The sequence below is a fragment of the Phascolarctos cinereus genome, unplaced genomic scaffold (assembly GCF_003287225.1).
Source record: "Phascolarctos cinereus isolate Bilbo 61053 unplaced genomic scaffold, phaCin_HiC Scaffold_726;HRSCAF=1367, whole genome shotgun sequence".
In the NCBI taxonomy this organism is placed as follows: domain Eukaryota; kingdom Metazoa; phylum Chordata; class Mammalia; order Diprotodontia; family Phascolarctidae; genus Phascolarctos; species Phascolarctos cinereus.
Window position 1 is genome coordinate 406,198,843 of NW_027556098.1, and position 16,678 is coordinate 406,215,520.

Genomic DNA, 16,678 nt, shown 5'->3' on the forward strand with positions numbered 1-16,678 from the left:
ATCTGATATAGGAAGTTGATTTTTCAAGGCCTGGTTTTGGTCTGAGGGGCAGTATGCTGCATTTGGAGTTTGAGGTCCTGGTTTAATCCTAGCTCTACCAAGAACTATCTGTGTGACCTCTGTGGGCCTCAGTTTCCTTATCTGTAAGGTGACCTTGGTGACCTCTTGTCACCTCTGACCCTGACCATTCAGGTCTCTGGTGTTTTCTGGCTCCACACTTGTCCCCCTTCAAATTTGTCTTAGTTGATTCAGCACCTTGCTTTCGCCCACATCTTTTTGTGCTATTTGACAGCCTTCCCGTAGGTTGGCTCCCCACCCCTCCTGGCTTCACGTGATCTGTGAAGCGGTAACTGTTCATCCCATTGGAGCCTTCATTCAGGTCACGGATGAAGAGGGGAGAGACCGCTCAGGACCCCGCATGTATTCCCTGGGGTTCTCTGCTCAGGATCCCACCTCCCTTCCAAGTCAAGCTGTTGAAGAACCCCAGGTGTAGGAGGGGATCTGAGCGCGTGCCTGGCTGAGGCCTTGCAGGAGGAATCCCCGCTGGCACATACCCAGCAAGCCTGCTTGAAGATCCTGCAGGACGGGGCGCCCACACTGTGGGCAGCAGCCCATCCCACAGTGGGACTGCCCTTTCTCCTGGTGTCGTCTCTGAGTCGCCATCTTTGCTGTTTCTGTTCAGTGGTGTGCCTGGTTGTGCCCTTTGACATGACCCCCAAGCCCTTCACTGTCCTGGCTGCTCTGCTCTGGACGCTCCCGCCTAATCGTTGGGATGCCCAGATCTGGACGCTGCCCTCTACGTGGGTCTGCCTGGGGCTGAGGACAGCGGCCCTAGACCCTCCTCATCCCCAGAGGCTCTGGCTCTCTCACTGGGGACCTTAGGTCATGTTAGCTGCTGGCTGCCTTTTTGGGCCCTGTCCTCTTAACTGGCTTGTCCAGCTGCCTTCTCTCCGTTTTGTCCCCTAGGCCAGAACGAAGGCCTTGGTCATTTGCCATGTTAGTTGTTGGTGGGGGTCATCCCCGACAGGGGTGTCGATGCAGGCCAGCTCCCTCCTGTGCTCCCCCAGATGCCACAGATGATCCAGGCGCGCCCAGAATCCTGTAACTTGTCTAATAGCCAAGTGGAGGGTATGCCTGTATCCCCCGGGATTCGGGCTTCTCTGGGCTGCTTGCAGTGTTTGGCTGGGGGTGCCCCCCTTCCCCCACCGCGTGTCTTTCCTTCCTGGCCTCCCTGGGTGGTTGTCCCACGCCACGCTCCGTGGCTCAACACTGTGTCTTGGCACTGCCCCGAGGGCGTGCCCTGCTCCTCCGCCTGTCCAGGCTTCCTTCAGACGCAGCCCAGATCCCCCTTCTGTAGGAGGCCTGTCCTGCTCTGTGTCCCCTGTGTGCCCCCTCAGAGGTGAGCCTCTGGAGGGCAGTCTCCATCATCCTTGTCCTTGTGTCGCTGGTATCCGCTGGGGCCCGGGGTGAGCATCTGGCCAGTGTTTGCCAGGTGACAGCCGCTGGTGCCCCGGAGGAGGGTTGAGGTGTGGCCCCTGCCCAGCCTGGTGGGCATCCTGACCTGTGTCTGCCTGTGGTCTCCAGGAAGCTAAGGAAGGGTAAGGCATCTGAACACAAGGACCAGCTCTCGAGGCTGAAGGACAAGGATCCGGAGTTCTACCAATTCCTCCAGGAAAATGACCAGACACTCCTGAACTTCGATGACTCAGACAGCTCCGAGGACGAGGAGGAGGAGAAATTCCACACGCTCCCAGACGAGCTGGAGGTGGGGGAGCCGCGGCTCCACGGTGGGGGGAAGGGAGTGGGGGAGGACTTGGGAGAAAGGTGGGGGGCACTTGGGGGGGGGCCCACAGTGAGAAGGAAGGGGGTGGGGGAAGGCTTGAGAGAAAGGTGATGAATTCTGCTTGGGACACACAAGTGTGAGATGCCTTTGGGAAATCCAGTTTGAGGTGTCCCCTAGCCCACTGGTGATGCAAGCCTAGAGCTCATCTGAAAGACTTTGGGGGGCTGATCCTGACACCTTTTGTGATTGGGGACCCTGGCCAGCTGCCTCTGGGACGAGGCCCTTGGCCTGGCAATGGCAAATTGGAGCTCTGGGCCCTGGGGCTGGGGAGGCGGTGTGTGCCGGGCCTCTGGTGCTCATCACTGGCCTTGGCCCTACCTCATACAGGAAGCCAGTGAGGATGAAGAGGGGGAGGAAGAGGAGGAGCAGAGCATGCAGAAGAGCCGGTCCAAGCGGACCAGACTGACCCTCAAGATGGTGGAGCAGTGGAAGCAGTCAGCCAAGGTGAGGAGGGCAGGGAGGAGGTGTGGGGGCCGCCGGGCTGTCTGGGCAGTCCGCATGCCTGTGGCCCACCAAATAGCCTCTTATCTTCCTGCCTTTGGCCCTGGGGCACAGGACCTAATGCTCCTCCACACACGACCCCCTCCCTCACATCCCCCGGGTGCCCAGCTTTCTGACCACCCCATAAACTGGTACAGTTGAAGAGTAGGGTCTAACATGCCCTGGCAGCAAGGTCTCCCCATCACCAGGAGGATGCTCCATGTCCACGGGAAATAGTGAACGGAATAGACGCTAATAGAGTAGAAGGCAGCTAATGCTACATTCTGTGGCAATGGGAGGCCCGCAGGGTTCCTCCGGCCATGCCCATCTCCCACCTCCATGCCTTTGCCCTCTGCCTCCCCAGAGTCTTGGCCTCCAGGCTCCCCTTTCCAGTCCAGCTGCCAGAACCGTCTTTTTAAGGTTAGTCTAGACTTCCCTGCTCAGGTCCTTTCTCCTCACCTTTCTTCTAGCTTTCCAAGCCTCCCGTGTTCTGGCACAGACCTATTTCACTCTCCTGCCCTTTACACGCCCTTCTTCTCCACCAGCGTGAAACCCCTTCTGCCCACAGAGCCATGGACACCCCCTGGCTTCATGGGAAACACCTGTCCCCCCAGCTCACTTTGAGAGGTCACCTAGCTCAACCCCCTTGTTTTCAGAGGAGGAAACTGAGACCCAGAGGTCATCTTCCTGAGTTCAAATCCAGCCTCAGACACTTCCTAGCTGGGTGACCTGGGGCAAGTCACTTTACCCTGTTTGCCTCAGTTTTCTCAACTGCAAATGGGAACAATAACAGCACCAACCTCCAGGATTGTTGTGAAGTTCAAACGAGATAGTGACTGTGACGTGCTTAGCACAAGGCCTGGCACGTCGTAGGTGCCGTGTAAGCGTTAGCTGCTGTTGTTTACAAGTGAGTAAAGTGAGGCCCCAAAGGAAGCGTGGCTTGCCCTGGTCACCAAGGAGTGAGGAGAAGAGCTGGGCCCGGCCCGGTGCTCACGGCTCCTGGAGGCTGTGACGGCCCCTGTTGTTTCCTGCCCGCTTCTAGGACCTCTCCCCTCGGCTCTTCCACGAAATCCTGCAGGCCTTCCGGGCTGCCGTCTCCACCACCTACGAGGACGAGGGCGGCAGAGAGTCCAGCAAGTTCCGGATCACGGACAGTGCAGGTGAGCCGGGCGGGAAGGAGGGCAGGGCTTGTCCCGGAGATCCCAGAGCCCCCTAACTCTGTGTGTGGCCTGCGCAGTGTTCAACGCCGTCATCACCTTCTGCATTCGCGACCTCTTCCCCTGCCTGCAGAAGCTGCTGCAGCTGAAGCCACCCAAGGACAGAACCAAGTAAGGCGGGCTCCCGTCGTCGGGTGGGAGCCTCGTGAGGTGCCCTGGGCCCGGATGGGAGGTGGGGGGATTCAGGGGAACTCTGGACTGGAGAGGTGGCCTTCCTCCCCTCAGTGGGCGCCAGCCTCTCCAGCCCCTTGCTGCAGCGCTTGAGCTTAAGTCGTGTATCTGTGACTAGACTAGAGGGCCCCCGAGGACAGGGGCCACTGGCTGCTTGGGCTAGGCACCCCAAGGGCTCTGACAGCTCTGCGCCCTGGCCCAGCCGCCTTCAGGGATCTTCAGAGCCAGTGGGGGCACACCAGGCGCTGCCTTTGGGAAGCCCCTCTGTCCCCACTCAGGGCATCTCTGGCTCCCGCGTGTGTCCGCAGACCACCCCTGGGAGCCACCACGTCTGATGAGGAGGCTCGGTTCTCTCCCTCACGATGGTGCTTGGGGTCTGCTGTGGCAGGGAGCGGGCTTAACCCTGAAGTACTCCCTCAGCATCTGGGGAGCAGGCAGGGAGCGCTGCCAACAAGCATGAGGAAGGGTGTGACCCCTGCTGTCTGGGAGTTTCTAGTCCAGTCACAGGGATTGGATATAGGGAAGAGCAGAGCTAAGACCTGGAGCCTCTGGAGCCTCTGGGGCCTATGCCGTTGCTGAGCTGAAATTTGGAGGGTGATGATTGGCTCAGGGTGGCTGGAGCTATCATGGAGAGACCTGGGTGAGAGTCCTGCCTCTGATGCTTCTTCCTGGAGTGACTGGTAGAGTCACTTTGCTGCTCTGAACCTCAGTTTCCTCTTCTGTGAAGTGGGTATAATACCTTCCACACAGGTTGGTGGTCATGAGATGTGAGTTAAGACAACCTACATAAAGCACTTTGTGGACCTTAGAGGCTATACACACGACCTGGATTTTCCTTAGTTTGGGAAGGCCCTTGGAAGGATGGACAGGCTCCTGACAGGCTGGTGCTCACCTCCTGGTGTTTGCTGCGCAAACACCCTACCCATGTCGAGCTCCCCCAGGCCTGCCTCTTGTAACTGCCTCCCCTCAGGGTGCCCTCTCTCATTCCCTTGGCCCTTTGAAATCTCTCCCCTCTTGTCAGACCCAGCTTAAGCTCTGCCTTCTCCCTGAAGCCTTCCCTTGACCACCTTGGCTCACAGTGATGTCCCGGCCCTCGTCATCTCTGCCACCCGCCCCTGCCCTGCTTTCTAGGTTCTGTGCTTACTGTCCTGCATCCATGACTAGATTCTGAGCTCCCTGATATCACAGGCCATGCCTTGGACCCTAGCAGTGCCTAACTCGTAGGAGTCCCTGAGTGCTGGCGATTCGAGAGGTCTCAGAAAGCCAAGCTTGAGAGCTTTGGCCTAGCCTGCAGGCAGCATGAAGCCCTTGCCATTTGAAGGGTTTGAGGGGCACCAGATGCATTCCATTTATTTCTTTAAGTGTGAAAATTTTTATGTTTTTTCCAGTTACCTGTAAAAACAATTTTTTAAACATTTAAAAAATTTTGATTTCCAAATTCTCTCCTCTCCCTTCCCTGAGAAGGCAAGCAGTTTGCTATAGATTATATGTATGCAGTCATGCAAAACATAATTCCATATTAGCCATGTTGTGAAAGAAAACAGACAAAAAAGACCCCAAGAAAAATAAAGTTTAAGAAATATGCTTTGATCTGCATTCAGACTCCATCAGTTCTCTCTCTGGAGGTGGACAGCATTTTTTCATCGTTTTCATCATGGGTCTTTGGGAATCTTCTTGCATCCTGTACTGCTGGTTCTGCTCACTTCACTTTGTATCCGTTCACGTGAGTCTTTCCAGATTTTTCTGAAGTCTGCCTGCTCACCGTTTCTTATAGCAGAGTAGCATTCCGTTACATTCATACACCACGACTTGTTCAGCCGTTCTCCATTTGATAGATGTTGCCTCAATTTCCCATTTTTTGCCACCACAAAAAGAGCTGCTATACATAGTTTTGTACATATTTTTTCTTCAGTGTCTCTAAGATACAAGCCTGGTAGTGGTATTGCTGGATCAAAGCTTATGCACAGTTTTATAGCCCTTTGGCCATAGTTCCAGATTGTTCTCCAGAATGCTTAGATCAGTTCACAGTTCCACCAGCAACGCGGTAGTGTCCCTGCTTTTCCACATCTTCAACATTTATCATTTTCCTTTTCTGTCATGTCAGCTAGTCTGATAGGTATTAGGTAGTACCTCAAAGTTTTAATTTGCATTTCTCTAATCAGTAGTGATTTAGAGTATTTTTTTCGTATGACTATGGATAGCTTTGATTTCTTCTAAAAACTGTTCATGGCCTTTGACCATTTATCAGTTGGAGAATGACTCATATTCTTTTACATTTGATTCAGTTCTCCATATATTTGAGAAATTAGGCCTTTATCAGAGAAACTTGCTAAAAAAAAATTTTCCCCACTTTCCTGCTTCCCTTCCAATCGTGGCTGCCTTAGGTTTGTTTGTGTAAAACCCTTTCAACTTAATGTAATCAAAGTGATCTGTTTTATATCTCGCAGTGCTCTCTATATTGTTTGTTCCCAAATTCTCCACTTATCTGTCAATCTGATGGGCAGATTATTTCGTGCCCCCCTAATTTGTTTATGGTGTCACCCATGTCTAAATCGTGTACCTAGTTTGACCTCATCTTGGTATGCTGTGTGAGATGTTGGTCTATGCCTAGTTTCTGCCGTACTCTTTTCCAGTTTGCCTAGCAGCTTTTGTCAAAAAGTGAGTTTTTATCCCAGAAGCTGGGGACTTTGGGGTTTATCAAACACTAGATTACTATGGTCATTGACTGCTGTGTCTTGTGTACCTCATCTGTTCCGCTGATCCACTGCTCTGTTTCTTAGCCAGTACCAGATTGTTTTCATGATTACTGCTTTATAATACACTTTGAGATCTGGCACTAGTGGGCCCCCTTCCTTCACTTTTTTTTTATTGATTCCCTTGATATTCTTTCAGATGATTTTTGTTATTTTTTTTTAGCTCTGTAGAATAATTTTTGGTGGTTTGGTATGGCACTGAATGAATAAATAAATTTAGGCAGAAATGTCATTTTTAATTCCATTGGCTCAGCCTGCCTGTGAGCAATTGATATTTTTCAGTTGTTTAGATCTGTCTTTCTTTCTGTGAAAAGTGTTTTGTAATTGTGTTCGGATAGGTCTCGGCAGGGAGACTCCCAAGTCTTCTGTATTGTCTACAATTATTTTAAGTGGAATTTCTCTTTCTATCTCTTGCTGCTGGGCTTTGTTGGTTACATATAGAAATGCTGATGATTTATGGGAGTTTATTTTATGTTCTGCAACTTTGCTGAAGTCGTTAATAATTTTTTTTTTTATGAGGCAAGTGTGGTTAAGTGACTTGCCCAGAGTCACACAGCTAGTGTTATGTGTCTGAGGCCAGATTTGAACTCGGGCCCTCTTAACTCCAGGGCTGGTGCTCTATTCACTGCACCACATAGCTGCCCCCAGTTAATTATTTCATGCAGTTTTTTAGTTGATTCTCTAGGGTTCTCTCAGTACACCATGATATCGTCTGCAGAATGATTGCTTTATCTCCTCGTTGCCTTTTCCTCTTCCTTCCATTTCTTCTTTTGTGGCTAGAGCGAACATTTCTAGCACAGTATTGAATAACAGTGGTGATAATGGACATCCTTGTTTCACCTCTGATCTTATTGGGAAGGCTTCTAGCTTATCCCCATTACAGATAATGGTTACTGATGGTTTTAGATAGATGCCACTTAAACCTTTTTAAGGAAGACTCCATTTATTCCCATGCTTTCCAGTGTTTTTAATAGGAATGAGTGTTGTATTTTGTCAGAAGCCTTTTCTGCATCTGTTGAGATCATAACATAATTTCTGTTTTTGTTATTGATATGGTCAACTGTGTTGATAGTTTTCCTAATTTTGAACCAGCCCTGTGTTTGTAGTGTAAAGTTCACTTGGTTATAATGTATGATCTTTGTGCTCTATTGCTGTAATTCCCTTGCCAGCATTTTATTTAAGATTTTTACGTCAGTATTCATTAGGGAAATTTGTTTATCATTTTCCTTCCCTGTTTTTGCTCTTCTGGTCTTAGGTTTCAGTACCATGTTTGTGTTATAAAAGGAATTTGGTAGGACTCCTTTGCCTCTTTTTCCAGGTAGTTTATGTATTATTGGAACTAATTATTCTTTAGATGTTTGGTACAATTCACTTGTGAATCATCTGGTTCTGGGAATTTTTTCTTAGGGAGTTTCTTGATGGCTTGTTTAATTTCTTTTTCTAAGATCTGGTTATTTAAGTATTTTATTTCCTCTTCTGTTAATCTGGGCAATTTATATTTTTGTAAGTATTCACCCATTTCACTTAGATTGTTAGATTTATTGGCATGTAATTGGGCAAAATAGCTCCGAATAATTGCTTTAGTTTCATCTTCATTGATAGTGAATTCATCCTTTTCATTTTTTTGATACTCTTCATTTGGTTTTTTTTTTAATCATATTAACCAATGGTTTATCCATTTTATTGGCTTTTTCGTAAAACCAGCTCCTACTTTTACCTGGTAGTTCAGTGTTTCCTTACTTTTAATTTTATTATTTCAAAATTATTTTCAGTATTAGTATTTGAATTTCAGGACTTCCAATTTGGTGTTTAATTGGGGAATTTTGAGTTTGTTGTTTTTGTGGTTTCTTTGGTTGCATGCCCAATTCATTGATCTGCTCTTTCTCTGTTTTATAGATACAAGCATTTAGAGATACGAATTTTCCCCTAAGTACTGCTTTGGCTGCAGCCCATAAGTTTTGGTATCTTGTCTTATTGTCATTCTCTTTAATAAAATTATTTATTGTTCCTGTGATGGATTCGTTAACCCACTCATTCTATAGGATTTGATTATTTAGTTTCCAGTTAATTTTTAATCCATTTCCAAAGCCCTTTATTGAATGTAATTTTTATTGCATTATGATCTGAGAAGGATTCACATAATATTTCTGCTTTTCTGAATTTGGCTGTGAGGGTTTTACACCCTAGCACATGGTCAGTGTTTGTGTAGGTGCCATGTGTTGCTGAGAACAAGGTATATCCCTTTCTATTGCCATTCATTTTTCTCCAGAGGTCTGTCACATCTAACTTTTTAAACATTCTATTCATCTCCGTAACTACTTTCTTGGATTTTGTTTTGTTTGTTTTTTATGAAAGATTTATATAGTTCTTTTTTTTTTTTTGGTGAGGCAGTTGGGGTTAAGTGACTTGCCCAGAGTCACACAGTTCGTGAGTGTTATGTGTCTGAGGCTGGATTTGAACTCCGGTCCTCCTGACTGCAGGGACAGTGCTTTCTCTACTGCGCCACCTAGCTGCTCCAGTTTATGTAGTTCTTAGAGGGGACAGTGGAGGGTCTCCCCTTAGCATAGTTTTAAAGTCTGTTTCCTCCTGTAATTCATATAATTATTCCTTTAAGAACTTGGACGCTACACCATTTGATGCATTTATGTTCAGTATTGGTACGATTTCATTGTCTTTGGTATGTTTTAGTAAAAGGTAGCTTCCCTGCTTCTCTCTGTAAATTAGACCTAGTTTTGCTTTGTTTGAGATCATGATTACTACCCCTGCTTTTAACTTCAGTTGAAGCATGATAGATTCTGCTCCAACCTCTTACCTTTACTCTGTCTGTGTGTGTGTCTCAGATACAAGTGTGTTTCTTGTAAACGTGTTGCAGGATTCTGGTTTTTAGTCCATTCTGCCAACCTCTTCTGTTTTATGGGTGAGTTCATCCCATTCATATTCACGTTTATGATTATTGTTTATTTCTTCCCATCCTATTTTTTTCCTGTTTATCCTTCTCACTCTCCTTTCATCCTTTCCCTCCTCAAAAGTGTTTTGCTTCTGTTCACTGCCTCACCCAGTCTGCCCTCATTTTTTTTCGGTCCTGGCCCCCACTTCTCTTATCTCCTTGCCCTCCTACTTCCCCTTCTGTCTTTGAGCCACTTCTACAGAAAGGACGAAGTGTTACCCCCCTCCCCCACCTTCTCCTTTACTGTCACAGCTCTTCTTTCCTGCCTCTTTCATGTGAGATAATTTACCCCATTCTACCTCTCCCTTCCCCCTTCTCCCAGTGCGTTCTTCTTTCTTACCCCTTAATTTTTTTTTTTATATCATCCTGTCATGGTCAACTCACATCCATGCCCTCTGACTATGGATACTCCTTCTAACTGCCCCAATAATAAGAATGTTCTTAGGAGTTACAAGTGTCCTCTTCCCAAGCAGGAATGTAAACGGTTTAGCCTTATTGAGTCCCTTATAATTTCTCTTTCGTGTTTACCTTTGTATGTTTTTCTTGAGTCTTATATTTAAAAGTCAGATTTTCTCTCCAGCTCTGGTCTTTTTATCAGAAATGCTTGAAAGTCCTCTACCTCATTGAATGTCCATTCCTCCCCCACCCCAAAGGATTATACTCAGCTTTTCTGAGGAGGTGATTCCTGGTTGTGGTCCTGTCTCCTTTGCTTCTGGAATGTTATGTTTCAAGTTCTTTGCTCCTTTAATGTAGAAGCTGCTAAATCTTGTATTATCCCCGACTGTGGCTCCTCGATATTTGCATTGTTTCTTTTTGACTGCTTACAATACTTTTTCCTTGACTAGGGAGCTCTGGAATTTGACTATAACATTCCTGGGAGTTTTCATTTTGGGATCTTTTTTTTTTTTCCCAGCCAAAGACAAGTTTTATTAAAGATCTGCCACATTGGCCAGACTCTTGAGGAATCTGAGCACCTGTGAGGTATTGGCTAGGTTGTAAAATTCTGAGCAGTGACAAGGTTATAAGAATACCAGCTGAGATTTCTTTCAAGAGGTGATTAGTGGATTCCTTCAGTTTTTACTTTATCCTCTAGTTCTAGGATTTCAGGGCAGTTTTCCTTGATCATTTTTTTTTTTCTTTTTTTGGTGAGGCAGTTGGGGTTAAGTGATTTGCCCAGGGTCACACAGTTTGTAAGTATTAAGTGTCTTAAGTCAGATTTGCACTCAGGTCCTCCTGACTCCAAGGCGGGAGCTCCATTCACTGCACCACCTAGCTGCCCCTCCTTGATCATTCCTTGAGATAGGATGTCTAGGCTCTTTTTTTGATCGTGACTTTCAGGTAGTCCAGAATTCTTAAATTGTCTCTCCCCGAGCTGTTTCAAGATCATTTGTTTTTCCAGTGAAAGAATTCACATTTCCTTCAATTTTTCCATTCTTTTGATTTTATTTTTTCTTGATGTCTTATGGAGTTTCCACTCTCCTAATTCTAATTTTTTAAGAATTATTTTCTTCAGTGAATTTTTGTATCTCCTCTTTCATTTGGTCGGTTGTACTTTTTAAAGGTGTTATTTTCTTTAGTAATTTTTTGTGCTTCCTTTACTAAGCTGTTGATTTTTTTTATGATTGCCTTGCATCACTCTTTAAAAAAAATTTTTTTTTAGTTTCGTTTTGCTTTTTTTGTATCACTCTCTTTTTCTGATTTTTCCTCTACCTCTCTTATTTGGTTTTTAAAATGCTTTTTGAGCTTCTCCAGGAATTTTTTTGGGGGGGAGGGGGCTGAGATCAATTCACATTTTTCTTTAGCTGTTTTGCCTTTGTTGTCTTCTGAATTTGTTTGGATATTTCCTGTCATTGTACTAATTTTATATGGTCGGGTTCTTTTCGTTGTTCCTGTTGGCTCATTTTCTCCTAGCCTGTTTTTTGACTTTTAACTTGTTAAAGTTGGGCTCTGCTCCCTGGGCGGTGCAGATGCTGTCCCAAGCTTCAGGTTTTTGTGCTGCTGTTTTCAGAGCTAGTTCTGTGAGTCTGTAAGTTTTCAGTTCTTCCCAGGCGGTATGATCTAAGGAGAGGTGTGGTCACTGTGCTGTGGTCCATGAGCGACCACGAGCGCTTTTTTCTGTCCTGGAACTGCGATGAGGGTCCCTGCTTCCTAAACCTGGGGCTGTGACCAGAACCTGCCCCCATCATGGATTGGAGAGGGGTCAGCCGGAGGTGCCTCATTAGCACCCTTCGGGGATGAGGAGATTTGAGGCTTGGCCTGGGGAGGTGGCAGTGGGGGTCAGGCAGGACGTCATTTTAGTTCAGCCAGCATCTGTTATTGCTGTGTGCCAGGCCCTATGCTGGGCACTAGGCATATGAGGCGAGCCTTCAGAAGGCTCATGTTTGTGAACTCCATGGCCCACAGCTAGAAGGGCCAGCTCCCGTCATTTTACAGATGAAGAGACTGAGGCTTAGAGGATTGGCTGGCCTGAGGGAGCGTCAGCAGGTCCTCAGCCCAGGTGTTAAGGTACGTCCTGCTGTGTTGAGAGAGTCGGAGGGTTTCTGGAGGGTTTCTGGCCGGCCAGGCCTGTGAGCAGCGGGACATGCGTGTCCAATAGGTCACCGAGTTGGGGAGAGAGGTCAGGCTTGGGGTTATCTAGAGCGGAAATGCCTCCTTACCTGGAATGAAGGCTGCCTCCTCTTCCTGGGGGCAGTGTTGCTAGGGAGGGTGTGGACAAGCTGGACACCTCCCAGAGGAGGCCAGGCACACGCAGCCTGCCCTCTGAAAGGCTCAAACAAGAGCTGTCCACGGGACGTCTCTGAGTGGAACAGACTAAATCTCAAGAGGTTAAGCACCCAGGAATTCAGTGGCAGCTCATGGGGAGGGGGGACCTCATAGGATATGGGAGTGGGGGAAACCTGTTGGGGATGGGGGGAGGGAGGACCTTGCCGGGATGGGGGAGGGGAGACCTTGCTGAGGATATGGGGAAGAAGGACCCTGCCAGAATGGGGGAGGGGGGACTCTACTGGATATGGGGGGAGAACCCTGCCAGGATGGGGGAGGAGGGACTCTACTGGGGATGGGGGGAGGGGGAGAACCCTGCCAGGATTGGGGGGAGGGAGAACCCTGCAGCTGCTGCTCCTGAGGGGGGCAGAGGGAGCAGTGTGTACCCCCCACCTCACCCTGGGGGCCCAGAGGCCTCCGCTCAGCAGCCCTCCTCCCTCCTCTGCTGACATGACTCAGTGTACGTGTAGTCATGTCTTGTGTTCACGTTCTTGCCTCAGACCATTCAAACATTCACTGGCTGAGGGCAGGGCCTGACTTGTTTTTGGCCAGCAGGGTAGGTGCTTCACTAGTGTTTGCTGAGGTATCCCCAGTGTAAGGAATGGCAGCACCCTGAGGGCAGGGCCTGGCCTTGGGTTTGGGGTTCTCAAAGTTGCCCTGATCCTGAGAATCCCCTGAGGAGGAGGCCTGGAGATAGGTATTGGGGGGGGGCAGGGACCCTGGCACTGCCAGCTTGTATCTCTGTGGCCTGCCCTATAGAATGTGAGCCCCCTGAGGGCAGGGCTGCTTCCTGCTTTCTTTGTACATCCATCACAGAGCCTGGAACCTGGTGAACATTTAAGAAGTTTGTTAATTGGCTGAGTGACAAAGGCCTGCCCTCAGGGAGCTGACATTCTTGCAGAGGAGTGTGATCACTCCCATGATCTTGAATGGCCTCCCTAAGGGGTAGCATCCCTGGAGGCAGAGGTGGGGGCAGGGTACCTCGCCCGGCAAAGGCTGGGCGTCTCAGGAAATAAGAGCATTTGTCTGGAAGGAGGGCAGGTAGGCCTACAGCCTGGGCTCTGAGTGTCAGAGGAAGAGGGATGTGGGCCTCCTTGGGCGTCGGGCATTTGCTTCTGGGGCCTAGTCAGGGAAGGACGAGCAGGAGGGTGGTGAGCACTGAGTCCATTCCATCTGAAGATGGGGTGTAAGAATATGGACGAGTCCAGGCTGGAGAAGAGCAGGAGCCCTGAGAACGGAACTGAGAGTGCAGGGAGGGTTTTGAGGAGCACTTGGGAGATGGGGTGGCCTAGCTGGGTCTTGGCCCCCTCCCTAGGGATGGGAACCCAGGAAGGGTCCAGGATCTGAGGCTCCAGGACAGACTGGCAGCCAGCCAATGGACATTGGGCTGTGAAGACCACTTTCCACAGCTCTGGTCTTGTCCTGTTTTCTCCACCTCCCTTCCCAAGATGCTGCGCAATCTGAGATAGGCTCTACATACACATTCCTATTAAACATATTTTCACATTAGTCATGTTGTAAAGAAGAATTAGAACCAATAAGAGGAACCACCAGAAAGAGGAAACGGAACAAACAGAAGATTAAAAAAAAGAGCCAATAGTCTGCTTCGATCTCCATTCAGACTCCGTAGTTCTTTCTCTGGATGCGGATGGCACTTTCCATCATGAGGCCTTTGGAGATGTCTTAGATCCTTGCATTGCTGAGAAGGGTTCAGTCTGTCAATATTAGTCATTGCAGAGTTGTTTTGATTTGAACTTCTCTAATCATGAGTGATTTAGAGCATTTTTTCATATGACCAGATAGCATTAATTTCACCTGAGAACTGCCTGTTCATGTCCTTTGTCCATTTATCAATTGAGGATGACTTGTACTCTTATAAATTTGACTTCGTTCTCTCTATATTTGAGAAATGCGGCGCTCTTCAGAGACACTGGTTGTAAACATTCTTTCCTAGTTTCCTGCTTCTCTTCTAATCGTGGCTGCATTGGTTTTGTTTGTGCAAAACCTTTTCAATTTGATGTACCCAGAATGATCCATTTTACATCCCTCAGCCCTCCGTCTCTCTTTTCTGGTCCTAAATTCTTCCCTTGTGCACAGACTGCCAGGTAGACTATTCTGTGCTCTCCTAATTTGCTTAGGTTTAAATCACGTACCCCGTTTGACCTTGTCTGGTACGTGGTATGAGATGTTGGTCTATGCCTAGTTTCTGCCAAACTGCTTTCCAGTTTTCCTAGCCGCTTTTATCAAAAGCGAGTTTTTGTCTGAACAAGCTGGCGTCTTTGGGTTTATCAGACACTAGATTACTATGGTCATTGACTGCTGTGTCTTGTGTACCTCATCTGTTCCGCGGATCCACTGCTCTGTTTCTTAGCCAGTACCAGATTGTTTTCCTGATTACTGTTTTATAATACGCTTTGAGATCTGGCACTAGTGGGCCCCCTTCCTTCACTTTCTTTTTTTATGGATTTCCTGGATAGTCTTGACCTTTTGTCCTGTCTTGTTCTTTTCTTTTTCTTTTTTTTTGGCTTTTAGGCACTTGGGGTTAAGTGACTTGCCCAGGGTCACACACAGCTAGTAAGTGTCAGGTGTTTGGTCTGAGGCCAGATTTGAACTCAGGTCTTCCTGACTTCAGGGCAGGTGCTTTATCCACTGCACCACCTAGCTGCCCCTATTTCAGATGAGTTTTGTTGTTTTTTTTCTAGCCCTAGAAAATAATTTTTTGGTAGGTTGATTGGTATGGCACTAAATAAATAAATTTAGGCAGGAATGTCTCTTTTATTCTATTGGCTCAGCCTATCCATGAGCAATTAATGTTTTTCCAGTTGTTTAGATCTGGCTTTATTTGTGTGAAAAGTGTTTTGTAATTCTGTTTATATAGTTCCTGGGTTTGTCTTGGCTGGGAGACTCCCAAGTCTTCTACATTGTCCACAGTTATTTATTTATTTATTTTTTTGAAGGCAGTTGGGGTTAAATGACTCACCCAGGGTCACACAGCTAGTAAGTGTCAAGTGTCTGAGGCCAGATTTGAACTCAGGTCCTCCTGACTCCAGGACTGGTGCTTTCTTCACTGCGCCACCTAGCTGCCCCCCCACAGTTATTTTAAATGGAATTTCTCTTTAATTTAAATGTCTCTTGCTGCTGGGCTTTATTTTCTATCCTGCAACTTTGCTGAAGTTGTTACTTCATGTAGTTTTTGGTTGATTCTCTAGGGTTCTCTCCCCACACTGTGATCTCACCTGCAAAGAGCAGTGGCTTTGTCTCCCCATTGCCTATTCCACTTCCTCCCATTTCTTGTCCTTTTGTGGCCAGAGCGAACATTCCTAGCACAATATCTGGCTTATCTTTTCAAAGAACAAAAATCTTTTTCTCTCTGTCCCACTTGTGCCCTCCCCTCCCCACCCCTCCGAAAAGAAAGCCAAACAAAGCCCTTGAGAGCCTTCAGTGTAGACGTGTTCGGGGTTCCCAGTGTAACAATGACACAGAGATGAGCTGAAGATTGAGGTCTCGGCGCCTGAGGTTCACAAAGCCACTCTGCCTGTGAGGTGGAAGCCCAATTCTTATCTCCATTGTACAGATGAGGAAACTGAGACTCAAATCAGAGGCAGGAGAGCCCCCTTCCCCTCCCCCAGGGTCAGCCATGGAGAGCAGGAAGGGAGGAACCCAGATGGCATGCAGCCAAGCATGCCTCTTTTATAAAAGACAGAAAAATTAGGCCCAAGGACAAAGCATTTATTAAGCACCTGTGGTATGCCAGGCCCTGCTGAGAGCTGAGGGCATGTTCAGCAGGCATTTATTAAGCACCTGTGGTATGCCAGGCCCTGCTGAGAGCTGAGGGCATGTTCAACAGGCATTTATTAAGCACCTATAGTATGGCCTGGCTGGTACTTTGTGGTAACAGAGACAAAACCTAAATGATCCCTGCTCACTGGGAGCTTATGTTCTAATGGGGGAGATAATACCACACATGTATGTGATGTACGCGTGTTTGCGCTCTGCATGTAACAGTGCGCACACGCATGTGTCTTGTATGAATAGGAATGGCAGCCCAAGCAGTCATGGGGCAGGGGGGAGCAGGGGCAGACACCGGCCTGGTGGGGAGACCCCTAGGAAGTCGACTCGAGGTGCAAGCTCCTGAGCCTCCTGGTGGGCACAGGCCCTGCCCTCAGGCCCCTCTCCCTTCCAGGCTGGTGCAGCCGTCCAGCAGCCCTCTCTGGACAAAACTGCGTCTCAATGTCAAGTCATACCTCAACTCGGTCATCCAGGTACTGGGGGGGCAGAGGGCTGGAGGTCGGCTTCCCTCTGGTTTGGGCTGCCCCAGAGGAGGCCCCCGCCGCTCTCAGCTCTGCGCTGATGCCTCCTGTTCTCTGCTCGTAGCTGGTATCCTGCCTGACTGAGGCGTCCGTGGCCACTGCCGTCCTTCAGCACATCAGTGCCATCGTCCCTTATTATCTGACCTTCCCCAAGCAGTGCCGGCTGCTGCTCAGGGTGAGATCTGAGGGTCTGG

General features: G+C 48.2%; 1 protein-coding gene across 4 annotated transcripts in view; it reads left to right on the plus strand.

Moving 5' to 3' along the window:
• The window catches only part of NOC2L (NOC2 like nucleolar associated transcriptional repressor), a 39,316-nt gene that overhangs the window by 2,847 nt on the left and 19,791 nt on the right, over window positions 1-16,678 (plus strand). For 3 of the 4 annotated variants that reach the window (XR_013482578.1, XM_020976858.2, XM_078145789.1), the window contains exons 3-8: window positions 1,585-1,765; window positions 2,171-2,287; window positions 3,366-3,483; window positions 3,561-3,651; window positions 16,328-16,436; window positions 16,549-16,659. Coding sequence is in view for 3 of the 4 variants with exons in the window: in XM_020976858.2 (XP_020832517.1) it covers window positions 1,585-1,765; window positions 2,171-2,287; window positions 3,366-3,483; window positions 3,561-3,651; window positions 16,328-16,436; window positions 16,549-16,659 (727 nt within the window). In the remaining variant the exon portion in view is untranslated. The remainder of the gene's footprint in view (window positions 1-1,584; window positions 1,766-2,170; window positions 2,288-3,365; window positions 3,484-3,560; window positions 3,652-16,327; window positions 16,437-16,548; window positions 16,660-16,678) is intronic. The other variant, XM_020976863.2, reaches the window with a different exon arrangement.